Source organism: Yarrowia lipolytica, chromosome 1F (genome assembly GCF_001761485.1).
Source record: "Yarrowia lipolytica chromosome 1F, complete sequence".
Taxonomy (NCBI): domain Eukaryota; kingdom Fungi; phylum Ascomycota; class Dipodascomycetes; order Dipodascales; genus Yarrowia; species Yarrowia lipolytica.
Genome location: NC_090775.1, coordinates 1,092,397 through 1,119,364, shown reverse-complemented (window position 1 = coordinate 1,119,364; position 26,968 = coordinate 1,092,397). Strand labels below are relative to the sequence as shown.

The window sequence follows — 26,968 nt, the reverse complement described above, 5'->3', positions numbered from 1 at the left end:
TGGTGTGCATTCTACACCAGTGCTGAGTGCTACTGTAGGATGTGTTAAGAGTGCTAGAAATGGACACTCTTCCCATAAGTGCTTTCAGAGAATGAAAAGAAACATAAATCTCGTCGATATTTCATGACAAATGCTTCTTCAAACCTCGACAAACATAAAAAACTGGATCAATTCACATCATATCCGGCTAGCTCCGATTTCGCCTCGACACGCATAAGGTTCTTCATTATTAATCCGTGCCCTCAGGTCGAGAAATTAGAGTTCTTGGAGATTCAGATAGATGGTGCCAACCACAGGTCTTGTACGCGCACAGAAGCTGAAATGGTCATGATTTTGTGCACACAAATAGGCCAGAGCCACCAGTGAAAAGTTTCTTTAGTCACGTGACTCATTTTTTTCAACCACGTTGGCACCTTGTTAGATCAAAAAAAAAGGCGTCGACACTGGTGGGGTACCTTGAGTTTATCGTTTTTAAGGTTACCTTAGTGACGTCTTTCCGGGGTGTGACGGGCGGGCTGTCTTCAGGAGAGTCCGAGTAAGGAGTGATAAGGGTTGTCGACAAGGATACGGACGGTGTAGGTCCATGCAGTAAAGAGGTTTAATTGCCATTGAAGATGTTCCGTGAACTTTTAAACACGCGAAACTCTTGTTTACTCCATTATGTTGGTGTTACTTAACTTATCAACAAAATCCAAGTAATCCTGCCAACAAAAGATGCATGGAAGGGTGCATACACGCACGAACCACTCTCATCTCATCACTACGCGTCTACAACATGATTACGGGAGCCCAGTTGGCGGAGCATTTGCATGGCGGCCCTCTGACAGACGCTCAGAAGCAACAGGCCAACGCGACGGCTAAAAAAATGCACCCAGCTACGTTTTCCGACGACGTGAAACAGTCCTACGAAAGCATAGCGGAGGGCTATTACGCCATTGGACGGGCCGATATCGCCTCCAAGCTGGAGAGTCTGATTGCCCAACTCGAAGATATGCGTGTTCTAGACGACCAGCCCGTTTACCACATGCTCAAGGTGTTTCTGTTGACATTGGGGCGTCCAGAAGATCAGCCGATCAAGAAACGCGTAGTGGAAGTTCCGCTTAAACGCGTTGGACCGCCAACAAAGGAACAGGAGCCTTTGGACGGAGTGTCAGATGAAGTACCATTTGAAGGAGACCATTGGAACTTTGAAAATGAGGAACTGAGAGGGTTCACTGATTCAGAAGAGGAGCATGAGGATCACGATATGGAACCTGCAGGAGACGATGCTATCAGTACTCCTCCTTTGGATGACGATACAGGAGTTCCTCTATCGTTACAGGATTTCACTCTGTCTTCTAAAGAGACTGTCATCAAGACTTTGGAGACTGAATGGGCTCCCTCTCAAATAACATTGATCAGAGAGTGCCTTTTCTTGTTGCAAGGTCTCGAATGCAACATTGGACCGGATTATGCTGGTCATGTGGAGCAGATTGTAGAAATTTCTGCTTCTTTGGACGTGTTGAGAGACGTGACCCTTCAGCTGGAGTCATCAAGCCTTCCTAAACTGTCCTGTTTTGTTCAAGAATTGGTTGACCTGATGAGAGACATTCATCAATGGCTCTACAGCGTGGAAATTGCTTATCTGAATAAAGATACATCGGGGCTGGCTGTTTCTCTCAACGACTTTAGAAGCACAGTTTCTACTCGTCTAGCTCCGGTACTGGCTCTTTCTGCTATCCTGAGCTCCAAGATGGACTACAGGGCCGACCCAGGGCTGTTGTTGGATGCTTTCGACGATACCAGATCGAGGACCCTCGATTCCAAAACGATGAAACTTTTCCACAAGCTGTACAAGGCTGTATTGCGTGACATTTTGACGGCTAAAAGAGCTCCGAAAACAACGGCTGCCGCATCTCAAGCCTATGTCCACCTCATGACGCAAATCTATGAAGCTCAAATGTTTGCTTTGGGCTCCAACATCACACTTGCTGACGAGAAAGAAGTCGCTCTGGAGGGGGACTGTCCGGACGAGCTGCTACTCAACCTCCAAGTGGAGCTACGACACAGGTACCAGCATATCTCGGCGCATATTGTGCGTGAAATGCACAAGCAGAATGTGTTCAGCACTACTCTGGAGTCTCTATCCCATTCTTGCTTCTTTTCCACAGCCATGACTTCCTTTGCTGAATGGATGGTCCAGGAAATAATGGGAGGCTCTACCATGTGGAGATCGCAACGATACATCAACTACGAGCTGGACAGCGCTGTGAGAGTTCACGTTTCGTCTTCTGAACCCATATCTATCATTGAAACATTGAGGCAGTTCCATCTGGTCGTGAAACCAACTGTTATTCAATCAAAAGGGGACCTCCAAACCCTCTCTAACCTGTGGACCGTACTACTTCAGGTGAAACTGTCTGTGTGTCTGCTGAGTCGTGCCGAGTGTGCCAATCTACAACAATTGACCAAACGGCATGCCAACCTCAACATTCTCCATCTGGTAGCTGCATTTCTAGACTTTGATGTCTGCCGACCTCTGTGGGTGGATTTCACCAGGCTGGACACAATGACCACCCTGGAACAGCTGCTTGGAGAACACTCGCGTACAATGGCATGGCTAAAGAAGCACAAATCAGTGTTTGGTCACATTCAGCAATTGTTGCTGGATATAGAGAGTGGAGACAGCACGGACGACGCAATGGCCTCAATCAGGAAGGAGTCCATCATTCAGGGTACGTGCCTGGCTCTACTGTGACTCTCGGAGAGACACCAAATGTGATCAAAGCAGTATTACAAACAGTCCCAAAACAAGTCCACAATCATTACTGAAACAGCAACTACTATACCGCAAGTAGTATCTACAGTACAAGCAACTCAAAAACAAGCGGTTGACAGCCCAAGATGCTGCCTCACATCACACTTCCCTATTTATATAAAATTCAACCATCTGTACATACCACCCTCGTATATGATTTCGCGGCCCATTAATGAATGTCACCAAAATAATATCATTACTTCTTGGACCTGTCACAAGTGCCAGAACAGTGCAAACAACAGTGTCTGGACGGTTTCAAACAGCCGCCTTATATTATTAAATCTTAATGTCAATGAGACATTACCTGAGATTATGAGTAACTACGTACGACACTTACAACCTACTGTACAACTACCGTCAACTACAGATACACCAAATAATGCTATAATACAAATAATTATCGATCGCCGTCCTACATCTCCACTAATACCACTGAGGAGGAGGAGGCAATTGTCGTCCATACTGCGGAGGTTGGAGCGGCGGCACCTGGTACAATTGAGGCGACCCATTGTAGTAGACCTGATGCTGATGCTGCGGAAGACCGGGACGCATATGCGGAGGAAGAGGAGGAGGAGGGCCCTGGTGCTCCCGTGGAGGATAGTATCCCTGTGGAGGGTAGCCCATGTGAGGAGGAGGAGGAGGAGGGTAGTACTGAGGAGGCATCTGCTGCGAGTATGCCCCCGGTGGCTGTCCCGGGCCTGGGGGCGAGCCTCCTGCGGGGTGTTGCGGATGACCGGGGTGATGCTGAGGATGTCCTGGATGCTGTTGTTGGCCCATGTGGGGAGGGGGAGGACCCTGCTGCGGTGGCTGTTGCTGCTGGGGCTGGCCAGGATGAGGCAGCATGGGCTTGTCGTACTGCGGGTAAAAGTTGCCCTGGGGAGGAGGAGGCGGAGGCGCTTGCTGGAAGCTTGAGGGCGGAGGCAAGTACATTTTCTGGCTGCCGGGCGTTCCCGGAGCGGTCTGTGGAGGTGGCGGTGGAATCTGAGAATGCGAATGTGAATGCGAATGCGAGGGATGGCGCATCTGGGGTGGCAGTTGGTTGTGTAGCGACTGGGGAGTCCTTCTTCCTCCGGCACCAGGAGCGCCACCATTGGTCCATGCTCCTTGAGTGGCAGCCATGGGCTGGGGCATTGGTGGTTGTTGCTGCTGCTGCTGCTGCTGCTGCTGATGCTGGGCCTGATGTTGCTGCTGCTGTTGCTGCTGCTGTTGATGCGCTTGCTGTGCCTGTACCTGCTGTGCCTGCACTTGTTGAGCTTGCTGCTGCTGTTGAGGCATACCTTGACCCGAGAGCGACCGCTCGTGCTGTCGCCGGTAGTCCATCTCTCGCTGGCGCTCCATCTCCCTTTGCTGCTGCTCGCGCCGGTCCTCTTCGTATGCTCGCTCCTGGGCCGCCTGTTGCTGCATGGCAGCCTGCTGGGCCACCCTGGCCTCTTCCTCCCGTCTGAGCTGCTGTTGGTGCAGTTTCTGCTGCTGAATCTCCTGCTCTCGCTGCAGCTCCTGTTCGCGCTTCTCCTGCTCTGCTCGGCGGGCCTCCTCTCGCTGGTGCTCCTTAGAGGCTTCCTCAGCCCGCTCGCGCTCGTCCTCAATCGAGTATTTGAGGTTCTCCAGCGAGTGCACCAGATCAAAGTCCTGCTGGTCGAACGACGCTTCGGTGCGCTCCAGCTGAGCCTGGTGCTCAATGTGAGCGTGTTGGGCGTGGATGGTTGCCAGATCGTTGTAGGCCTCCTGCTGGGTGGCAGGGGCGGGCTTGCCAAACAGCACTGCAGGCAGCTTTGTCTCTGTGATGGCCACGTCAACGAGCGATGCATCGGTGACCTCAGCGCCCACCTTGACCTGCTCCAGGTTGTACTGGCAGTATTCCCGTCTGATTTGCGCCAGCTGTTGGTTGAGCTTGGAAATCATGCGCATTTTGGCAGCGTTCTTGTCCTTGTGGAACTGCAGCCACACCGAGCGCCGCTCGCCTTGCGACACCCGCTTGATGCACGCCACGGCGTATTCGGCACGCTTGGAAATGAGCTCGCACTGGTTGTGGTAGCGCTCGTCCTGCTGCTTGGAGATGCGGGTGAAGAGCGGGTTGCGCCGTCCGCGCTTAAGCAGCTTCATCTGCGCCTGTAACCGGGTCTGGCGGTTGGAGGCGAATGCCCTGGCCAGCGTTTTGTACTCGTTGGCCAGTTTCGTCTGTTCTGCCACAATCATGGCGGGGTCTGAGTTAGTAGAAGAGCAGGAGACAACGGGTGTGCTGGGGGTGTGGGAAGGGTGCTAGAGGAAGTGATCTGTCGGCGAAAGAGACGGCCTGTTGCCATCATCTATAGACCCTTCTGTGTCATGCAACCCCCATCTGTATCCTTCTCTTTGCACCACGTATTCCGTGTAGTACTCACCATCCATCACGGCTGTCATGGGGTTGTCGTTGTGTTAATATTGCGTCTGGGTGTCGGCTGGTGGTGGTGGTCGAAGGCTAGCTGTGCGGTGTTTAGCGGGATGGGTGTGTGTTTGTGTGTTGCGGCCGCGTGTCACAAGAGGCGTATGGGAACGCTGGATTCGAGGTCGCGAGATGTGGGGTGGAACAAGAGTGCCAAACAAGAGTGCCTAGGAACGATGAGGATTGTCCACGATAGAGTCTCGGGTTTGCAGTTAACGTAAAAACAGCTTACAGTTACACAAAGAAGCCTAAAGTCAAAAACGGCCTGCTGTTGTTCTCTTTTGTGCTTTCTTCTTTGTCCCTGTACAGATTTGCAGCGGGGTGGGGGGTATTTCTGGGGCCCATAAATCGGCCTGTGGGCATATTTGACAAGTTCAAAGCTCCCCCCAGACCTCGAATGACGCCCCAAAGCTGCCTGCTTGTCGCCATTACCTCTGCAAAACCCACATACACCTCCCGAACTGCCAACTGCCCGGAAGCACAACAGCCTTTAATGTTTGAGTCTAATCTATTGTGTGGATAGATGGCAGAGCCAGTGACTGTCACAGAATGGGGATCGCAGAGGTGGGACTAATAACCAACCATCTGAAACGGACAGGCCCGTGAGGCTGGTCACGTGACCCAGTCCCTGCCTGCCCCGCAAACACAATGTTCGGACACCGCCATTCTCATCTCCCAACTCTATGGGTTATGCCTTATGCCCCATAAGCCCCATCAACATCTATGCCCGTTTAGGTATTGACTCACGCCGGTTTCAAGACACACTGCAACACAGCAATGAGATGAGAAGAGCTGGTCTGCAGAATATTCACACATGTGGACGAGCATACGAAAGCAGGGTCCCTCGGGCCCGTTCGGGAGTATATATCCGGTCACGTGACCCGTGTTTAGCTGTGGGGCTCCTGGTTTGTTGACGAGGGTTTCGGAAATAAGGCAAGTATAGAGGGAGTTAAGAAGGGGGGGCGGGCAGAGTGTAGAGCCGTTGGTTGAGATGATGTGAGGTGGGTCACGTGGCCGTGGGCATTATGGCCTCGTTACTGGTACAGGATGGGTGTCCTCTTTCGTTTCATTGTTGGTGTTTTTTGTCGCTCTTTTTGCTCTACTTGTATACACGGTCGCTATCCGTACTTTTCCCTCCTATCATGTTATTTTTCACCCCTTCAACTTTACATTCAAGCAAGGTAATCAGACGCACAAATCACACCTTTTTTCCGTCGGCAAACTGAAATCAAAAACTCTGACGGGAATTTCCGAGCCGCACGGAACAAGTCAACCTGGGGTGGGGTAAGGGGTGAGTGAGAATGGGACACGGCTTTTTTGGCACGTGGGGCTACGAGCATCTTAGGGGGGCTGGTCACGTTATTGGCCTTTAACCCCAATTCAACTTTGTCATTTCACACGTTTATCCCGCCTCTCCTTTCGAACACTTTACGGGTACCTTTCCCACCTCCTCCTCACTCGGGCACTTGACTTTGGGGCGTTGCTTAGCTTCTGCATGGTGCAGGAAAACAAGGTGCTTTTGGGCAAGATGAAAAAGCCCAAGTATAGGAGGCTATTTGAGTAGGTTATCGTTGCAACAAGTGCCGCAAAATGGAGAGCATCCAAATGTCCCGCGAGTGCTGGCGTAAGGAGGAGGGGCGGGGATTGTCACGTGATTGATAAGTAGAGAACGTCGTATATTTCCACTCGTCTTGGTCTGTAGGCGGGGGTGGAACAAAACCAGCCCAAACGTCTTGTTACTGTCGGTGTTACATCACGCACAATTTAGACACACTAATCAGATGAGCTGCAAGGAGATTGGTAGGTTCGGGGTTGGACATTTTGGGGGCCAATAGGTGAATTGGTGCCGTTTTGAAGATGAGATGTTCACGTTCTGGTCGCTGTTTTTCTGGAGGGATTTTTGGAATTTTTATTCTGCCATTTTCCTCGGTCTTTGATCCCGTCTCGCCGACTTGCACACATCTTCCCCTGCTTCCTCAACTTGGTTGCATAGTTACGATAGACCGAACCTTGGCCGTGATAGGGTGTGTTGCTTTTTAGGCGTATAGAAACACGAGATGCGACAATACGGACTGGGACATGGGGGTCACGTGGCGTGGAAGAGGTATTGGTAGCTTACTAATATGGTCGTTTTCCCGTTTTCACCACATTGCTCTCTGTTTCGGGTCTCCACACTTTTCCGTTAAGGTTGGGGTGTCTAGCTACCAGTAGTGTTATGAGCAAGGGTCCGAAAATGAAAAAGAAAATGAAAATGAAAAGACAGATGGGCAGACGAGATATGAAACACGGAAAATATTGTTCTTGTAGATTTTAGTAGACAGTCTGTCTGTCTAGAGAATAGGGAGTGGTTTGGTTAAAGGGGACTTTCGAGTGTGTATTACGAGTACATCTGTGATTGACGGGTATTCGCACTATGATGGCTATCCGGTAGTACCCGCGCCAGTATTACTCCACCAATTTCCACTACCTTGTAGATAGCAGCCGTGAAAGAACGCACCAAAAACAAAAACAAAAAAGCTGAGCTATCACTTGGAAAAGTCACCTGAGTTGTATCCCCACATTGACAGTACGAGTCCATACAAACAAAACACGTAGCGTTCGGTATTAGTACGGCACACATACGAGTACGAGCAACAATCATACCGTACAAGGACCGTACCGGCACAACACTCCACTCACGGCGCGTTATATGACCTCAGTGGACATGTGATTGAGATGAGAGCACATCCACGGGGCTCATATAGCCCGTTTAGGCCTCTGTATGTCTCCATTTAGAGGGTAACGTCAACCAATTTCGTTTTTGCCAAGATGTGCACCACCGTTCATTTTTGCTTGTTCCTTGTTTTTTCTGCCCTTCCTTCTGCTTGTTCACGTGTGCCTTGTGTTGTGTCCCTTTTTCCTCCCTTTTGTGCTTTTCGTTTGTCTCATTCAGTGCACTTTTAGTGCGCTGTTAGATCGCAGTTAATCTGCACGGTTGGCTCCAACTCTCTTGTGCCACGGTGGCTAATTTTGCTAATTAAAAAAAAACGACCACAAATAAGCTCTTTTGGGCGAGGTAGCCAACGTGGACAGGGCGTTAGTCGGACGAGGGTGTGATTCGTACTCGTAATCTGTGCCCGTGGCTTTTGGTGCCTTCAGCGGTCCCCATACCTGCTTCTGGACGTCAACGTCGGGCTGAAATTAGAGTTGATAGAGTTGATCGAGGAGCACAAAATGGTTGAGAAAAAAACCAACCATGCACGAATAAGCTTTCTTTATCGTCATAACACATCGCTGAAGTGCGGAAATCAGGCAAATCAGGAACCGCAGGTTAATAGCCACTTTGGTCGAATTTTGAGCCAAGTTGAGTAAATTCAACATAAATCGGATAAAATATAATCAGATCAAGAGGAATCAAAAAAAGAAAAGAATCTTTGAAACTGGGATATCCCATTAATGTACTCCAATACTGATAAATCGTCACAGCGGGATGTGACGTTAAAAGGTAATACTCGGTAGGGTAATTCCTCACATAATGGTGAGAGGAGCCAGCTTGTGGTAGACGAGATATCCATCCTGTAGATAATGTTTCTGGTGAATGATCAAACACAGAAGGGTGTGTGTTACTATTGTCCCTTTTTTTATATCTATATTTTTTTATATAATAAGAGTTGTAACTCGTTTCAGTAACTATATCTAATCAATAATACGTCTGATCTTCAATATTGGAATGAGGGTCCGGCGTAACGAGTTCTGTATTTAAAGGTCTGAAACACTTGATATAGCAATTGAACATCTTGGAGACACTGTATAAGTCGGGAACCAATTGCCGAATCCATTATAAGTCTCCCATTGACTAATCGTAGAAGTACACAGTCCTACATTGCCATCCCTCTACATCCACTGTTGTCCTGGTTGTGTTTCGCCATTGACGGTCAATCGGTCAAAAGAAACCGAGTTACAACAAATCTTCTTCACTTATAAGAGTTGTTACCTTCTTCGGAGTTATCTCAAATGAACCCTGGCCTAACAGGATGGAGACATGATCTCTAGCCACAAGTACTTGTAGTGATTATCCCTCAGGGTATACTATTTCGGAGTTGTGCGAGATCTCTGACTACCTCTACGCCAACGGAAACTCCTCTCTATATATCACTGGGAACTTCTTACACGAGTTGGTACTCCGACATAGATCAACCACGGGTTTGGGAGCTTCAGTACTGACGGTACTGTAACTATTCACTGGGATACACTTGAAGAAAGTACGTATATCTACGTTTTGAGAAGAAGTACAGTAACATCCATTGTATTGATATCTTCACCAATTACTTGACTGTATAGATATACATACGATACTACAAACAGCACTTAGTCGCAGAATACCTACTCATGCACCACTCTCTGAAGACCAGCAGACGTGGTCTAACTTTTCGTGTTCATTTGAACCTATATGGGAGCTTCTCGTTTTACTTGTATCGTAATCATTTCTGAAGGATATCCAAGCCCGGATATAGACGGATATAGAAGCCATCATATAGTCGTTATTTTGTGAAAAATACTAAAGAAATTCAAATATATTCAGTTAAATTTAAAGGCTTAAGAAACAACAGAATGGATTGGACATAACTTCATTCCTTTGCACACGATCCTCATGGACCGTCCTCTCTTCTCTACTGCAATACCCCACTGCACCCGTACAGGCTTAGTAAAATTAGAGTTCTGATATGAGAAAAAATCGATATCGTGCATCAGGCTGAATCCGAACTTTTACACAGAAACACACACACCCACACACTTACACAATGGCAGACCAGATCGAAGATGTGCTGGAGCTGTCCCACAACCTCCAGGATGTCACGTCGGAGCTGTCTCAACAGATCAAGATGATTGATTTCAAGGGGGTGGCCCAGCTACCACCCCTGGAGCAGGCCCAGTTTTATTCCAAGCTGGCCTACGTGACCAACTCGGCCATGTTCGCCTTCATTCTGGCGTCTGGAGGCGATCCCAAGACCCACCCTATCATGAAGGATCTGGACAGGGTCAAGACATACATGGGCAAGGTTGCACATGCTGAAGGCAAACCTGGACCAGCTCGAAAGGACGAGAGAAACACAAAGGTGGACGTTCCTGCAGCAAAACGAATTATTTTTGCCCAGACGGAGCGGGCCATTTCAGCGGACTCCATCAAGGAGCCTGAGACTACCAGTGACGCGGCCGAGGCGTTCCTCAAGGACGTGACCAAGTCGGCGAGTAAAAAGGACAAGAAGGACAAGAAGGACAAGAAGGATAAAAACGGATCCAAGGATAAGACGGAGGAGAAGACACAGAAGAGCGCCAAGAAGGATAAGGCAAAGGTGGTCAAGCCTAAGAAGGCCAAGAAGAACTGATGCATACATATGGGTAATGGATAGATTATTAGATGGAGAGGAGAGGAGTCGTAGAGTTGGATGTGTAGATGAAGGAATGAAGATTGGGATTATATACATATGTAGATATGAGTAAACAGTTGTATTTTGCTTTTGCCTGACCTTCCATACTACAAGTAGCTACAGTACATACTAATTGCGGGCAGTGTTTCCCTGGTAGATTACATCTATAGCAAACTACAAGTATATACTGTACCCATGTGTTGCTAACACGAGTGTACTCGTTACAAGCTAATATCGCTCGACCATAGTCATAGTCATCGACTAGCTCTGTCAGCTCTACGAAGTTCTACAGAATCTCAATGATTGTTCGTTGACACCGGTGGTTATCTTAGTTCATATGTATAGACAGGTTCTCGTACTTGAATGAAGTAAGAGTATTGTAACTAAGAACACTGGATGTACTGCATTAATACTTGACTATATATCATCTGGGGTGGTACCACAACTAGACTGTTCGTCACGCTCGATTTGACCGTTGGAACAAGAGAAACTTTTCACACACCTTGAAGCCCCCTTAATAATACTACAGCCAAACAACATCTTCTCATCAGCTCCGAAACCGCCACCTAGACCCCCCTATGACGCCACCACCCTCACTTCAGACACGCATGTACCACGCATACTGCGCTATACTCCACCATAACTCTATGTCATGACATCCCTCTCTCACGTAACAGCACACTCACTCTCACTCACACACACACACACACACACAACACCATGAGAATACAAGTGTCGTTATTTCTGGCGACGTTTGTGGCTCTGTTCACGTTTGTGTCCGCGCAGGTGCACACTGGTGATGCCGATGAAGCCGCAGAGAAGGCCCAGCAGTTCTTCGCTAACCAGACCACTGAGGAGGGCTCTCATACCAACAACTGGGCCGTGCTAGTTTCCACGTCACGGTTCTGGTTCAACTACAGACACATGGCCAATGTTCTGTCCATGTACCGAACCGTCAAGCGACTTGGTATCCCGGACTCGCAGATCATTCTCATGTTGTCGGATGACGTGTCGTGCAATCCGCGAAACACCTTCCCCGGTACCGTCTACAACAACGCGGACCGAGTGATCGACCTCTACGGAGACCAGATCGAGGTCGATTACAGAGGCTACGAGGTGACTGTGGAGAACTTTCTGCGTCTGCTGACCGACCGATGGGACGAGGGAGTGCCCCGATCTAAGCGACTGCTCACAGACGAAAACTCCAATGTGTTCATCTATATGACTGGTCACGGTGGCAACGAGTTCCTCAAGTTTCAGGACGCCGAGGAGATCGGCGCATTCGACATTGCCCACGCGTTTGCGCAAATGTGGGAAAAGAAGAGATACAATGAGTTGTTTTTCATGATTGACACCTGCCAGGCGAACACCATGTACTCGCGGTTCTACAGCCCCAATATTCTGGCTGTGGGATCGTCCAAGTACGATGAGTCGTCGTACTCGCACCACGCTGATGTCGATGTTGGAGTCGCCGTCATTGACCGGTTCACATACTACAACCTCGAGTTCCTGGAACAGATGGACCAGACGTCCAACGTGACGCTACAGGCTCTGTTTGAGTCGTACGACCCTGTGGTGATCCATTCGGAGCCGGGAATCCGAACCGACCTGTTCAAGCGGGATCTCGACAAGGTGAAGATCACCGACTTTCTTGGATCTGTCCAGCGAGTGACGGTGGACACAGATGAGCCCCAGGCCAGTATTCTGGATAACATCAAGCCCGCGGAGGTGGTGATTGACAAGGGCTTTGAGGGATTCCCCAAGCTCAACCTGGACGACATCCCCATCAAGGAGACGCTCACTACAGTGTCTCGAATCGCCATTCCTCTGGCAGCGGCGTATCTGACGAGACGGTTTCAGACAAAGTGGAGTGTCGACAAATAGAATGATTACAGATAATGATTTATGATTCAACCGAGGGGAGAGGGAATGCAGTGATTGATATGCTGAGGGGATAGGAGGAGCATTAGAGCTTCTGTATGAGATGGAGAGATGTACCAATTCCGTACCGATGATGGTTACGATGGTTACGTGATTTGCACAGGTAACGTGATACTAAAGGAGTAGCAATGAGGTATAATCAAGTTTTTAGTTGCGCTCAGTTTCAGGTAGTATGAATTGACTAGCTCCCGAGATCCTTGCAAGACGAATAGATGACTAAGCATATGACACTTAGTTGCATCAATCGGTTGGAAGCTGCTGGCTCTCAGAGATTTACTGTATGAATACCTCATCGGCCATGTAAAAGCATCTGGATACTCTACTGCGATACATACGGTTACATCTTTTTGGTCTAAGACAAAAGGTAGCAGAAGTATACTGTATACTCACTCTTTCATGTGGAATACAAGTAGCACCATTTATACGATATAGTGTGCTCGTATTCACTCTGCGAAGTACAGTACCTCGGAAGTCAATGTTTGTGGGGCCACTTGACGAAATACGAGGGTCTAATATGGGTTTTTATTGTGGTTTGGAAACACACCACTCGTTCCATTGTATGGATATCTTGATGTTTCGTTTCCTCTCGAACGAATGCATGGTCCGGATAATCTTAGAAGACTAAACGGAGATATGCAGCGCTATTACAAAATGCGCAGGATATGGGCATCTTTAATGTGCGTTAGAGGGGCTGAATGGGAGAGAAAGAGAGAGGGTGAGAGAAGAGTTTGCCGTTTTTCCAGTTTTCCCTGGCCCTCGATCTCGCTTAGTCATCTGCGGAGTCAGGGCTGACAAAAGTGGGTTTTCGTGGATCGCTCGTTTCTGCTGTCTTCTTTCCCATGCCGTGGTTGGGTTGGGATTGGGTAATGATGACGTTGAGTCGTCATGTGACATTATGCAAGGAGACAGCGTGGTGATTCAACAGGATTAAAAACAGTCTGGTTCCATGGTTATTTTGGCTCCCGAGTTAGAGCTAACCACCAGGGCTTGGTTGAGCACTTGTGTCACCCCATTGCACGGTTTGTGTTATCTCCATACGCCCGCCGGGGGTTCAATTGCCGGCGTTGCACCAGTGGCATGCTCTGTTGTGCTTTTCGTGACTCCCTATCTGTAGCCATACAGTGCACGCGAATGGGAGTCCTCCAGGCCCTTGTTTGACTCCCACCGGCTTCGGAATAACATGGCCAGTCACAAGCCAGCATGAGGTGTAGCAGTGGGGCTAGTTAGAGCAAGGTTGAGTGTAGAGACCTCCTCCCCAGCCCCAGCTTTGTCAGCCCCATTGTACAACAATGGCATAATGGTAGCGTGGCAGTATGCTGCTCCTCGACTTCTCTCCATGACTAATGAGTCGGTCTCGGCCTTCCATCGTTGTTATGCACAGATGGCTTTATTCCTCGGCACGTGCGATCATGGAGGGAAAGGGAGTTTAAGTAGCAATGTTGGTGAACAATAGAGCAAAGAGGGGGAGGTAGTGTAATAAATAGGGTGTACCTGGGAGCAGCAACATTCGTGGTGCACAGGGCCCGCTGGACCAGAAGAGCTCAATTGACAGCGTAGCATTGTCCGATCTGCTACGGGAACCTGTCTCTCGCTTTGAGGGGTCACGCACAGTCATTGTCTGGGCTTGCATGTCACATCGGACTACAAGCCTTTTAATTTGGTGAATTTTAGATTTTTTTTGGGACTGTCTGCTTTTTTGGTTGAGGTTGTTAGCCCAAATAGAGTTGGGCAACATGACACCCAAATGGCGCACCTCAGCCAAGCCTTATATATATATTCCCCAACCCTCTGCCGCAACACAGTTGTAGTAATCCCCCTCAATTGACTCAATTGAAGACACACCAACACACAAACACAATGGCTCAGTCCTTCACGACCTTCAAGCAGGCCTCCGACCTTCCCGCGTGGCAGAAGCTCCAGACGCTCTATGACTCCAAGGGCAAGTCGCTGCCCGTCAAGCAGCTGTTCAAGGAGGACCCCGAGCGGTTCAACAAGCTGTCGCATACCTTCACCAACTTTGATGACTCCAAGATTCTGTTTGATTTCTCCAAAAACATTGTCGACGACGAGATTCTGGCCCAGCTGGTGGAGCTGGCCAAGGAGGCCAACGTCTATGGCCTGCGAGACGAGCTGTTTGAGGGCGACAAGATCAACTTCACAGAGAACCGAGCCGTTTTCCACCCCGCTCTGCGAAACCGAGCCAACGTGGCCATGGACGTGGACGACAAGAATGTCGCTCCCGAGGTCGACGACGTGCTTGCTCACATGAAGGAGTTCTCCGAGCAGGTCCGAAGCGGCGAGTGGAAGGGTTACACCGGCAAGGAGATCACTGATATCGTCAACATTGGTATCGGAGGCTCCGATCTCGGCCCCGTCATGGTCTCCGAGGCCCTCAAGCCTTACGCCAAGAAGGGTCTGCGAGCTCACTTTGTGTCCAACATTGATGGTACCTCCATTGCTGAGGAGGTCATTAAGCAGCTCAACCCCGAGACCACCCTGTTCCTGATTGCCTCCAAGACCTTCACCACCGCTGAGACCATCACCAACGCCACCTCGGCCAAGACCTGGTTCCTGGAGACCGCCAAGGACACTAAGCACGTGGCCAAGCACTTTGTTGCTCTCTCTACCAACAAGGAGAAGGTTGTCGAGTTCGGCATCGATGAGGCCAACATGTTTCCTTTTGCCTCTTGGGTTGGAGGCCGATACTCGGTCTGGTCCTCCATTGGACTGTCAGTCGCCATCTACGTTGGCTTTGACCACTTCAATGACTTCCTCAAGGGTGCCGAGGCTGTTGACAAGCACTTCAAGGAGGCTCCTCCCGAGAAGAACATCCCCCTGCTCGGCGGTCTACTGTCCGTTTGGTACAACAACTTCTTCAACGCTCAGACTCACCTCATTGCTCCCTTTGACCAGTACCTGCACCGATTCCCTGCCTACCTGCAGCAGCTGTCCATGGAGTCCAACGGTAAGGGCGTGACCCGATCCAACGAGTACGTCAAGTACTCCACTGGACCCGTTCTGTTTGGTGAGCCCGCCACCAACGCCCAGCACTCCTTCTTCCAGCTGGTTCACCAGGGTACTAAGCTCATCCCCGCCGACTTCATTCTGGCCGCACAGTCCCACAACCCCATCGACCACAACCTGCACCAGCGAATGCTGGCTTCCAACTTCTTTGCCCAGTCTGAGGCTCTGATGGTTGGCAAGACCCAGGAGCAGGTTGAGGCCGAGGGCACCCCCGCCGACCTTGTTCCCCACAAGATCTTCCTGGGCAACCGACCCACCACCTCCATTCTCACCCAGCTCATTACCCCCGCCACCCTTGGCGCTCTGATTGCTTACTACGAGTGGGTCACCTTTACCGAGGGTGCCGTGTGGAACATCAACTCCTTTGACCAGTGGGGAGTTGAGCTTGGAAAGGCTCTGGCCAAGAAGATCCAGCCCGAGCTGGAGAACAAGTCTGAGATTGATGCTCACGACGGATCCACTAACGGTCTGATCAACCAGTACAAGGCTTGGGCCGCTTGACTACCTGGTGTTCAAGATGCAGATGAAATTAAGCCCAAGATTTAGTTCCTGAAAGAACGAGGGTTATGAATATAAATGAGCCGACAGCCATAGGCAATAATGCCTGGCTGGGTATGAATATGATTATTATGGATAAATTACTGTACAAGAACTACAGCCTCTTGGATACTAATGATGAATATGTACAGCTATTTACAGTTAGTAGTGGTTGTAGTGGCCAGGATCTGAATCATTCCCGTCAAGCCAACTTAAGAGCGTCTCGTGCTTCCTTCTCTCTAATGACCTCCACGTTATCCACAATGTGTGTTTGAATGAGGTCACAGTCCTCGGTCAGGTCGAAAATGAAGATGCCTGACAAAATGTGCTCTGAAGGTCCAGAGTCCAGCAGCTTGCCGAACGACAGTCCAATTCGCGGAATGTACGATGAAATCGGATAGCTTGTGGGTTCGGTAGGAGACATGTGCACCGTGTGACTCTCTGGTCCATTATTGTTGTTGTTATTGACATGAACCGGCACCGGTTTAAGGTGGTCCAGTTCGGAACAATAAAATGCAGCTCCATAGCCTCCTCCTCCGCCTACCCACTGGTCGGCATCGGTATCTACAGTGCACCATTTGATGACTATTCGCCCGTTGGAGGACGAGTCGTCGTTCTGGGGCGGATGAAGGGTCATCTTGGTGATCTGTATCTGGGTATCGGTTCTCACATACGACGTGGCGATCCATTGCAGCACTTTCCAGCACGTGGTATAGGCTGGTTTTCCCCTGGCATGTGGCAGGCTGATTCTCAGAGGTCCGCTGTCGTTGTTTGCGTCGTTGTTGGCGGTGTCGTCCTTGTGTCGCTGCTGTCGCCTGCCCACCTCCCGCACGAAATCCTCGCCCTCCTGGCCCTCTGTGTAGCCAAAGAGCTGGTGTTCGTCCGAGTAGTTCATGTCGCGCGACTGGCCAAAGTAGAACTTGAGGCACACGGAATTGGACAGCATTTCGTGTGGCAGAGAGTGTTGTAGTAGAGATGGCACCAGCTCCTCCAGCTTGGAGACTGTGGCTCCAAAGTTGGCCAGGCGGTCCAGGTGGCGTCGGTTGGCCTGACCTACCGTGGCGGAGCTGTGCAACGCTCTAAAACGCACCAGTCGGAGCAGATGTGTCCGTGCCATGGCAAATGTGGTTGAGCTCAAAAAGTTCACCTCTGGAGATGGATGGGCTGTTAGTTTGCAGACACGCATGAGTATGCATGTGGAGTGGGATGAACCAGACAACTACAAGTAGAGACCTGAACTTGTTACATACATTGGGTACGATGGAGATGAATACGACAAGATCTTTTCTCGCTATGGATTGCTTTGGAGTACTTGAGGAGAGAGTCTCCGACACAACAGAATTCTCTTTTCTACAACAGTCAAGGTCGTGTGTCACCTTCTCCTACAGAATGTCAGAACCTAATCTCGAGGAGCAAAACAAGCGAGTTAAACATGACCAGTCTGCTGCATAGGCTGGTTGTACCTACCGCGGTTTCATAAGATGATGATGAAAGAGGATATATACTCATATATATACTCAAATATATACTGTTGGTGGGGTTTTTAGATTTTTTGGATCACAATGATTCCTACCTCCATTTATACTGCTTAACGGTCTCAAACATCTCAACCACAATACCTCTAACAATGTATACCTACACTCCTGCCACTCCAGTCAATGACTCCATTTTTATATTTATCACAACCCACCCCTTCTTATAGAGCATGGAAAAACGTAATCCCACAGTAATTAACTGACTCGTCTTCTCAACTAATCTATACAAAAGCCATATCATACGATAACACTGCTAGTTCGGAGAACCTCGGATTCGCCACCGCCACAACTCTATCCCCCCTATCAGCAACCTTCTTTGAGACATGTGTCTGACTACTATAGCTACAAGTTCAGTATCAGTATGTACCATACAAGTAGAGAGTACTACTGTATCAGGCCAGCCCGCGATGTATCATAGAGATAATATGATAATTATTTAGTAGCTAGAGGTTAAACCTCCGATGTCCCTACAGGTTTGCACGATCAGAGACACCCAGCTCCTGCAGGAAAGCATCGTTGTTGGGGTCTCGGCCAAGAACCTCTCGCAGACCCTCCATCTCATCTCGAGATCCTCCTCGGTCCAAAATGCTCTGTCGGTACTCAAGACCAGCCTTGGGGTTCATGGGATCGGCCTTGAACCGAGTGTAGTAGATGTCAGCAGCAAACACCTCGGACCACAGGTAGCCGTAGTAGCCGGAGTCGTAGCCGCCCATAATGTGGGCAAACTTGGCGTATCCCGCCATCTTCTCGTTGTCGCCTCCAACCAGGGAAATCTCCTCTCGCATTCCGTTCCACAGGTTCTGCAGATCGAGCTCAGGAGACTCTTCGGTTCGAGAGTGAACAGCCAGATCAAACGAGGCGAAATGTACCTGTCGCAGATAGAAAAGACCATCGTTGACATGCTTGGATCGGATCAGTGAGTCGATCAGAGCGTCGTCCAGCTTCTCGCCGGTCTCGTAGTGCTGGGAAATCTCCTTGATCTGCACAGGCTCCCAGGTCCAGAACTCGAGAATCTGAGAGGGGCACTCAACAAAATCTCGAGCCACCGCAGTGCCGTGGAACCGAGTGGTCTGAGTGTCGGCAACAATGGAGTGAATTCCATGACCAAGCTCGTGGAAAAAGGTGGTCACCTCATTGTGCTTCATCAGAGAAGGCTTAGTGGCCGTGGGCTTGGTGAAGTTGCAAACCAGAGCAGTGCAGGGAGGCACTCGCTTACCGTCCTTAGTGTAGTAGCCAGGAGAGAACCCAAAGTTGGCAGCGTGGCCATACTTGTTGGGTCTAGGGTGCAGGTCCAGGTAAATGTAACCGGCAAACTGCTCAGAGGGGCCATCTCGCTTATACACTCGATACAGCTTGACGTCCTCATGCCAGGCCTCGACGTTGGCAACCTCCTCGAATCGCAGAGAAAAGAGATTCTCGTAAAAGGCCATGGCCTGGGACAAGATTCGGCTCAGAGGGAAGTACTGGGAGATCTTGTGTTGGTCCACCTGCAGGTCGTTCTTGATCTGCATAGTGTTGTAGTACTTGACGTCCCAGATGTGGAGCTTGCCGTCAAAGTCCCAGTCATTCTCCTTGCACTCCTGCTTCTTGAGAGCCAGCAGCGACTTGTAGTCCTTCTCACCGAGAACTCGCAGCTTAACCTTGAGGTCCTCGAGGAAATCGCGCACAGTCTCAAACTTCTTGGCCATTCGAATGTCCAGAACAAAGTCAGAGTGGTGTCTGTAGCCCAGAAGTTTTGCCAGCTGAGATCGAATAGCAATAGTCTCCTCCATCAGGGGAGTGTTGAGATCAGCAGCCCGGTTCTCGTTCTCCACAAACACCTGCTTTCGGACCGCAGGGCTCTTGGCGTATTCCAAGACAGGGAACATCTCGGGGTACTTGAAAGACATTTTGAACTTACCGTCATCGGTCTTGGCAAACTCGCTGTACACCTCCTTGGGCACGCCCTCGAGCTCCTCCTCGGTGAAGGGAATAAAGGCCTCGTCGTCAGCCAGGTTCTTGGAGAATGCCAGGGTGAGGTCTGCCATTCGCTTCTTGAGCTCAGACACCTTGTCTCGAGTAGCCTCGTCGAGAGCCAGTCCGCTTCGTCGGTAGCCCTGCTCTGACTTTTCCAGGTATCGAACCAGCTCGGGAGACAGCTTCTTTTCCTTCTTGATCTTCTCCAGGTTGTTGAACACGTGCTGGACACGCAGGTAGACGTCGTGTCGCATGCTGGAATCAATAGATGCCTTCTGGACGTCTTTGACGGCAGCGTTGCATGCTTCTCGTAGTTCCTTGTTGGGCGAGGTCTCCTTGAGCAGATAGAATTTGGACGACAGCTTGTCTTCGTTTTCCTGCTCGATCATGGGCTCCACGGTGTTTTCCCAGGTGGCCTGCTCGATCGGAATGGCAGCAATCTGGTCATCCAGCTTCTTGATGTTGTCAATGGCAGTCTGCGTCAGAGAAGACACCTCATCAGGAGTGTAGTTCCAGGTCGGAGGAGGAGGCAGAGTGGAAGCCATGTTGAGAGTGGTGGGGCAGGTGTGAAAGTGCGCGTGGGGGAACTTGAGTAGTGCTCTTTGGGGCAGAAGAGCGAGCGAAAGATTGGCCGTGACTTGCAGAAGGCGACGTGCCATAAGGGGCGTTATATAGACAAACGGCGATGTTGTCACACGGCTCTGGCTATGTGGATGGTTGCAATCTTAACCTGATCTAGGTTCCAGTCATGCGGAGAGAGATGAACGACTATGAGCATAGCACGAGATATGAGAGGCGGTTATAATGGACAGTACAAGGATACGGACATGTGATATATGCTGCTTGAGATACTTAATTGTCTGTATTTATATCTTGGCACAGCGCTTTTTTCATATTTTTGCCCTTTCACCTTCCCTCTATCTGCCTCATCTGCAACTATCGGATTCCGTCTTCCCTAGACTCAGTGCCTACCATAGCTCCCGAACCTTGTCTTGAGTGGCGTTGATGGGGGGAAGGTGACGTTGTATGTTAGTGACTTGATATCATTACAACGGCAGGTGAATGCTGTAACAGCATTTTCATCATCGTTGAATACGCGGAAGGCGTCGCGATGGTCCCATACTCAATAGTTTCATATGAGCTGACTGAATCGTGAAGTTGAGATGATGCCCAGTGTGCCTAATACCTGGTACAGGTTCTTGAACAAGTATGTACGGTACAGCAGGCGGTTAGTCGATTGTTACCACACTCTTAAAATCTGCTCGTGGCCGTGACGATCTTCGTACCGTAAAACTCCATTGCTCAATGAGACACACGGTTTGGCCGCCAGGTACGACGAGTACGTGGGGGTCATCAACGGGTCCTTGTAGTCCCCTTCCTGCAGATCGTACTGCGCCGTGAAGGTGATTGTGGCGTGGGCGACCTTGGGACCCTCGATTTCCAGCTCCATTTGGGCACTCAGATGTTTGGGAGGCTCTGGAAACAGCGGCTCGTCTTTTTCCTCCTTGGGTTTGGCCGTTTCCTCCTGGAAAATAACGTCCGGTTTGGGCTTGTCCAGATTGATGCCTCGACACGCCCAATGCACGTATGGGAAGGTCTTGCTGATGCACACGCCATTGAGAGTCGGGCCATTGGTGACAATGCGAGAGTCCATATTGATGACATGTTTCATCTGCACAGGCACACCCATAGCCAGCCCAACCTCCTGCTCCACTGCGAGCTTCTCTAGAGCCCGCTCCACAATGCGATGTTTGATCTGCGACAGATCAATACCGTCGAGCTTTTCGTTGGGCGTGCGCACCGACTTGCCCACGTGAAGAGGCACAAACACCTCCGACTTTTCGTGCCACACGGTCCACGCCACAGCTGACGTTCCCAGAGCCAGCCCTCCCCACATCACCGTTTGTAGCAGGAGGGTGGCGGGATGTTTCTGGCGCGAAAACGATTGGATAGCCACGTTCTGTGACGACAGGCGGCGAGTCAGGCTTCTCTGCAAACCCCGCCATTGCCGTAACGAAGCCCGCTTCATTGTGTGTATGTGTTTTTGTGTGTGTGTGTGTTGCGTGCTGTGCTGTGCTGTGTGCGGTTCAGAAAATCATCTGTATAATAAAAACGTCCCTTTCATCAACATGTACGTATTGAGATTATGCATGTTAATGGTGAATGTTAACGGAGCTTAAAATGTGGTGCATGTTGACTTGACGTGAGAATGTTTGATAGAGCGCGCCAGCGTGAGTCCCGACCCGGAACATGGAACGACAAAAACGACGCAGAGCTGGAAATCGGGCAGCTGGAACCTGGAAATGAAAAAGCGAGAGCCGAAAGTACTCGGTCACGTGACTGCGCACGCCCACCCTCTCTGCGACACTAAACCACTCAGTGCCCAGCCCCTCCTTCATGCAACCTGGAAGAGCTTACTGTGAGAACGCAGCGTGGTCTACTACACACTCTCACCACACACTCGTTCACTGACATGCCCGAACTAGGAGAGGTGAGTACCCGCGACAGACACCCACAACCGCAGCTCTGAAAGTGGTCGATGCTAACTCAGGTGGCGCACGCCGCGTCGGTGTTTGCGAAATTTGCAACCGGCAAAAAAGTCGCCGAGGCGGATGTCCAGCCCGACAAGATCGTCTTTGGTAGTGAAACCGGCCACGAGGCGCTGCAGAAGGCCCTCCAGGGCCGCGTCATCACTAACGTGTCGCGCCACGGTAAGTACTGGTGGCTCACGCTCGATGGAGACGCCGATAACGCCGTATTGCTACACTTTGGCATGACGGGCTACATATCCGTCAAGGGCCACAGAACGCACTACATCATGATGGAGAACGGTGGCGACAAAAAGGCACGTGATCGGCTCGACCGCATCCGTGGAGATGGAGGAGTCGTCGAAGAAAAGGCCGCCAACGGTCAGTCCATCATTGCTGCCAATGGGGGCGACATTCCCGAAGACGTGTCCATGCTGGAGGAGCTGGCGGAGGAGGAACTCGAACAGCAGACGTGGCCGCCGCGGTTCGTCAAGATGGATCTGACGCTCGAGGACGGTACCAAACTCGCGTTCTACGACGCTAGACGGCTAGCTAGGGTCAAGCTCTTTACGATCGCCGAACCTCTCGACATCTATAAGGTGGATCCGATGAAGAAACTGGGTCCGGATTACAGCAAGAGCCCAGACGACGAACACACACCGGCGGCGCTCAAACCTCTGGATCTGGATGCTTTCAAGGCGAAAATCCAGGCGAAAAAGGCGCCCATCAAGTCCGTGCTTCTGGACCAATCACTTTTTTCGGGCGTAGGAAACTGGGTGGCCGACGAGATTCTCTACCACTCACGCGTGCACCCCGCTCGCATGTGCAATCTGCTGCTAGAGTCGCAGATCGACGAGCTATACACCCAGCTCGTGCACATTTGCCAGTTTGTCGTCAAGGTGGAGGGCAACACGTTGCTCTTTCCGCTCAACTGGCTTATGCTGAACCGATGGGGCAAGCGGAACAAGAACAAAAAGAGTTACACACTGGAGGGCTACGAGGTGGATCACGTGACTGTCGGAGGCCGGACGTCATCCTTCTGTCCTGAACTACAACATAATGGACCTCCCAAAGAGAAGACTACCACTAAGCGGGTAAAGTTTGATGGAATCAAGACAGACGACGAAGAAGAGCAACCAAAGGAGCTCACCAGGACGGTAAAGGAAGAGGGAGAGGAGGCCGAGGCGGAAGAAACGACACAGACCAAGCCCAAAAAGCGACGTAAGAAGGTCAAGGTGGAGGAGGACCTGCTACCTCTGGTGGACGCGGTGGAGGCAAAGGACAAGTCGATACTGGATGCCCAAGCGAATAGTCGAGCTGAGCGGGCCAAGCGACGACGGTCTTAATGTAAACTATGTATACTAATGTATTATATGTATTAACGGGTGGACATTCTCCGCTTTAAGGAGATGGCGCGCGAGTCGAAGGCTACAGTGTGTGTAATACAAGTAATGATATGAATGTTTATGCTAACGTCTATTTATATTTGATATCACAAGGTCAAGCGCTCCATGTAGGCAATGTAATCAAAGCCGTCGGCTGTCTTGGGCATTGTATCTTTGAGTTGGTCAATCATAGGTTCTGGGATGAGTGAGTTTTGCAAGTCCAGCTCCGTCACGTACATTTTGCCGTCTGCCACCTCGGCAAACGATTGCAGCACCTGTTCGGCAGACAGTTGGTCCTCGGTCACCTCGACCATGAAAGTAATGAACTGCTCGAACGACACTGAAACTTGTCCCTCGGAGGCCGCCTGAAACACCTCGTGCATCTCAGTCTCGGAATACACTAGGCCGAGAGAAGCCAGAGCTCCGGAGAACTCGGACTCCAACAGAGCATTGTGCTGGCTCTTGTCAAAGTGTCGGAAGACAGACTCAAACTCCTCCAGCTGGATAGGCGTCAGGTTGGTCATGTTTCGAGCCACAATCTGGTTCTCGATAAATGCAAGTTTCTTCTTGACCGATTCCTTGGCCAGCCCCAGATCGTATTCCAGCTCGTCATACGAGTACACTGTGTAGTCGTTTTCTTCGACGTTGGCCTCCACGCAGCTGGTGTCCAATTCCTTGAGAAGTCGTATTTTCTCGGTCAGAGGACGCAGCTTTTCACTGATATCCGCAATCTCCTCCAGTTGGTCTTCCAGAGGTCCGTCCATCTGGCTAATAGCAGTTGACAGCACCGACAGTCTATCTGAAAACTCGTTGGCGGCATCAGCAAACCGTTTACGTAAACTTTCCTTGAGTCGTCTCATACTCTGATTCAGAAGCTTTGATCGGTTGATTTCTCCCATGTGGAGCTCTTTCCATGCTGCTTCTACGTCCGCTGATCTCAGACCAACGGGAGGAGAGTACTCTTTGAGGTTGTAGGTGGCCAGTTTTGTGCGAATGTTTCCCAGCAGCGAGGCCAGCGAGGCCTTTTCCCTGGTCCATTCCCGCTTCGTCTTGATTTTGAAAGTTGCGTGTTCTGCAGTTTGTTGTTTGACCTCAACGTAGGCCAAATGCTCTGGGTCAGCTGCCTGTTCCCACTTCTCCTTTTGAGTGGCTATCGCCTTGAGAAGCGCTTTCATACGTTCTTCGTAGCCCGACTGCATGGCATAGGCCGACGAGGTCATTTCAACAAACTTCTCTAACCGTCTTCCCGCGTTCTCAATCATGTCCAGAGCAGAAAAGGCATGGAACCAGTAGGCCACATATGTCATGACAGACCGCTCGTCTGGTTTAGCCACACCACAGATGTCTTCGACATCAAGAATCTGTGGGATTCCAATCTGCTCTGTAGCAATGCTAATAGCCAACTCCATGTTTTCTCGAGGCTTGGTAGGGTCTAGCTGTGCGAAGTCAATGAGATCAGGTCGATGTTTGTCCAACAGGGCGCAAAAAGCGAGGCCGTCACTCCAACTGCCGCTAAAGTCTTTGACTGCCACCCCCTTGTATCCTGCGGTTTTGCGCTGACACCATAACAGCAGGCCTTCCTTGGCACTGAGACCCTCCTCGGAGATATCTTCAATGGTAAAACGAAGAATAAGGATCCACAGCAGGCCCAGAATCAGCTTGAGATTGCCGTCACAAATGTCCTCGGCGCCGATATTGTGCAGCTGGACTCCTCTGTGTCGAATGAAGGCCAGAGCGGTGTTGACGTTTTCGATCATTTGGAACCGCATCCGGGGCTGGCCACTGTACCGTCCCAGCGACTCCTTTCCTATGATTTCAATGAGCTGGCACAACCGAACACCGTCGCAAAAGTCCGTCTCCAACGAGACCATGGTGCCAATCTGGTTGGCCTCTAAGTACGTGTTTGCCCATCGCAAAAAGGCCTTGTGCTGCGTCGCTATCCATTGAGGGAGAGACATGGTATGGTGAGCGTGAGGGGTCGTGTGATGAGGTCGATTTGGTGCTTCTTGTTCTGTATGCCGTTTGTATGCTGCTTACGGCCGTCTGGATACCGTCTGTATGCCGTTTGTAACCGTGTATATGCGTTTGTATGCTCAATTGATATCCCCTTTCTCGTGCTCTTTCTTCACCTCGCCCGAATAAGTAAGCATGCCAATCCCCCAAACCCTCATGGCAATACACTTGTATCGTCTATGCGGGTCCTGCAGACAAGACAACTGATCGTTTTGACATGTCATGTGGAGATGCTATGTGCAAGTACTCAATGCTACGAGTGTTTGTGCGAGTGTTTGTTTGTGTCACTTGATCTTTTTCCAATCCGGGTTTCTTCTCCGTCGCCTATGCCCATTTTTGCAAGTCGCTATTGTAGTGTACTCGTACTCTATCCCAATGAAAAACTCCAATTCCAGTTCCAATTTTCAAAAACACCCAAAGGGTAATCACGAACCTGCCACGCTAATTTTCAAACATGAGCTATTTTAGGCAGTGGCAGGGAGGACTATGGAACTCCAAAAACCACATCCGGTAGGCCCACAAATACAAACGTCTGGCCGATGGATATCCACAGTCGTTTGTATACATTGGATTGGTCTCACGCCAAGAGCCTTGGGCCCAAAGTGGGACGATAGTTGTTTATCAGAGTATATCATACAGCTCTTATACAGTGCTGGTGGTAAATGTACAAGTAGAGTCTGCTTATCTGAGACAAATAACACTTTTGGAAGAAGCAAAAGTCACACAAACCGCTATCCGACCAATAGAAAGTTGTGACATAAATGTATCTTCATCACAAGTACTACTCGTACTTCTCCGACTGCTGGTACAGGTATCCTAGCAACCCCACAGCTTTATGTACGCGCCTGCACTCCCATTCTAAACCACCTCTAAACCCTATCAAAATTATTTCTGCAGACAGCCAGAACTGAAGTTTCAAGACCCACGCCACACTGCACAGCACACCCAAACAACAACCATGGATGCCCCACTAACCTCCACCACCCGGCCCAACACCATGGCCATCCTCACCGTGCGAGTCGTCAAGTCCCTGGCCTACAGATCCATCAAGAACCACGTTTTCCAGTCGATAGACCTCACCACCACCACCGCACCCCAGCTGTTGGAGATGATCAAGGAGGTGGTCAAGACTAACGGGGGCTTCCGGGCCCAGAGAACTGTCGACCTGAACGCCCTCAAGATCTACACCAAGGCTCACGGCTCCAAGACGATGAACCTAGCCATAAACCTCGACAACCCCGAGTGGATGCTGGACATGAACGACGACAAAAAGACGCTGCTGGAGTACGGCATTGAGAACGAGACCGAGCTCAGCTGTTTCAACCTGGCCGACTACGAAGAGTTTGCCAAGAACCCTGAGCAGAAGTGGTAGATATAAGGAGGAAAAGAAAAATGCATTTTAGGCGATAATACATTGATCAA

At 50.2% G+C, this 26,968-nt stretch overlaps 13 protein-coding genes across 13 annotated transcripts; 7 read left to right on the top strand and 6 right to left on the bottom strand.

Moving 5' to 3' along the window:
* Nucleotides 1-718: 718 nt before the first annotated feature.
* Nucleotides 719-2,737, top strand: YALI1_F11186g (uncharacterized protein; the record flags this gene model as incomplete). The annotated part of the gene is made up of 1 exon (XM_505135.3): nt 719-2,737. One exon carries the CDS (start codon nt 719-721, stop codon nt 2,735-2,737), a length of 2,019 nt encoding a protein of 672 aa, XP_505135.3.
* A 483-nt stretch (nt 2,738-3,220) lies between these two features.
* Nucleotides 3,221-5,197, bottom strand: YALI1_F11141g (uncharacterized protein; the record flags this gene model as incomplete). The annotated part of the gene is made up of 2 exons (XM_505134.3): nt 3,221-5,001; nt 5,179-5,197. The coding sequence occupies 2 exons, from the start codon at nt 5,195-5,197 to the stop codon at nt 3,221-3,223; spliced, it is 1,800 nt and encodes a 599-aa protein (XP_505134.3).
* A 4,803-nt stretch (nt 5,198-10,000) lies between these two features.
* Nucleotides 10,001-10,585, top strand: YALI1_F11093g (uncharacterized protein; the record flags this gene model as incomplete). Its single annotated transcript, XM_505133.3, has 1 exon — nt 10,001-10,585. The coding sequence occupies one exon, from the start codon at nt 10,001-10,003 to the stop codon at nt 10,583-10,585; it is 585 nt and encodes a 194-aa protein (XP_505133.3).
* Nucleotides 10,586-11,347: 762 nt separating this feature from the next.
* YALI1_F11080g (uncharacterized protein) lies at nt 11,348-12,511 on the top strand (the record flags this gene model as incomplete). The annotated part of the gene is made up of 1 exon (XM_505132.3): nt 11,348-12,511. The coding sequence occupies one exon, from the start codon at nt 11,348-11,350 to the stop codon at nt 12,509-12,511; it is 1,164 nt and encodes a 387-aa protein (XP_505132.3).
* A 1,061-nt stretch (nt 12,512-13,572) lies between these two features.
* YALI1_F11054g (uncharacterized protein) lies at nt 13,573-13,906 on the bottom strand (the record flags this gene model as incomplete). The annotated part of the gene is made up of 2 exons (XM_068283292.1): nt 13,573-13,717; nt 13,761-13,906. The coding sequence occupies 2 exons, from the start codon at nt 13,904-13,906 to the stop codon at nt 13,573-13,575; spliced, it is 291 nt and encodes a 96-aa protein (XP_068139393.1).
* A 519-nt stretch (nt 13,907-14,425) lies between these two features.
* YALI1_F11049g (uncharacterized protein) lies at nt 14,426-16,093 on the top strand (the record flags this gene model as incomplete). The annotated part of the gene is made up of 1 exon (XM_505131.3): nt 14,426-16,093. The coding sequence occupies one exon, from the start codon at nt 14,426-14,428 to the stop codon at nt 16,091-16,093; it is 1,668 nt and encodes a 555-aa protein (XP_505131.1).
* Nucleotides 16,094-16,331: 238 nt separating this feature from the next.
* Nucleotides 16,332-17,315, bottom strand: YALI1_F11020g (uncharacterized protein; the record flags this gene model as incomplete). Its single annotated transcript, XM_505130.3, has 1 exon — nt 16,332-17,315. The coding sequence occupies one exon, from the start codon at nt 17,313-17,315 to the stop codon at nt 16,332-16,334; it is 984 nt and encodes a 327-aa protein (XP_505130.3).
* An 816-nt stretch (nt 17,316-18,131) lies between these two features.
* YALI1_F10990g (uncharacterized protein) lies at nt 18,132-20,279 on the bottom strand (the record flags this gene model as incomplete). The annotated part of the gene is made up of 1 exon (XM_505129.3): nt 18,132-20,279. One exon carries the CDS (start codon nt 20,277-20,279, stop codon nt 18,132-18,134), a length of 2,148 nt encoding a protein of 715 aa, XP_505129.3.
* A 145-nt stretch (nt 20,280-20,424) lies between these two features.
* On the top strand, nt 20,425-20,750 carry YALI1_F10987g (uncharacterized protein; the record flags this gene model as incomplete). Its single annotated transcript, XM_068283291.1, has 2 exons — nt 20,425-20,609; nt 20,654-20,750. The coding sequence occupies 2 exons, from the start codon at nt 20,425-20,427 to the stop codon at nt 20,748-20,750; spliced, it is 282 nt and encodes a 93-aa protein (XP_068139392.1).
* Nucleotides 20,751-20,860: 110 nt separating this feature from the next.
* Nucleotides 20,861-21,649, bottom strand: YALI1_F10977g (uncharacterized protein; the record flags this gene model as incomplete). The annotated part of the gene is made up of 1 exon (XM_505128.1): nt 20,861-21,649. One exon carries the CDS (start codon nt 21,647-21,649, stop codon nt 20,861-20,863), a length of 789 nt encoding a protein of 262 aa, XP_505128.1.
* A 444-nt stretch (nt 21,650-22,093) lies between these two features.
* Nucleotides 22,094-23,494, top strand: YALI1_F10971g (uncharacterized protein; the record flags this gene model as incomplete). The annotated part of the gene is made up of 2 exons (XM_505127.3): nt 22,094-22,111; nt 22,172-23,494. The coding sequence occupies 2 exons, from the start codon at nt 22,094-22,096 to the stop codon at nt 23,492-23,494; spliced, it is 1,341 nt and encodes a 446-aa protein (XP_505127.1).
* A 146-nt stretch (nt 23,495-23,640) lies between these two features.
* YALI1_F10938g (uncharacterized protein) lies at nt 23,641-25,491 on the bottom strand (the record flags this gene model as incomplete). The annotated part of the gene is made up of 1 exon (XM_505126.3): nt 23,641-25,491. One exon carries the CDS (start codon nt 25,489-25,491, stop codon nt 23,641-23,643), a length of 1,851 nt encoding a protein of 616 aa, XP_505126.1.
* A 1,013-nt stretch (nt 25,492-26,504) lies between these two features.
* On the top strand, nt 26,505-26,918 carry YALI1_F10928g (uncharacterized protein; the record flags this gene model as incomplete). The annotated part of the gene is made up of 1 exon (XM_505125.3): nt 26,505-26,918. One exon carries the CDS (start codon nt 26,505-26,507, stop codon nt 26,916-26,918), a length of 414 nt encoding a protein of 137 aa, XP_505125.1.
* Nucleotides 26,919-26,968: the final 50 nt, after the last annotated feature.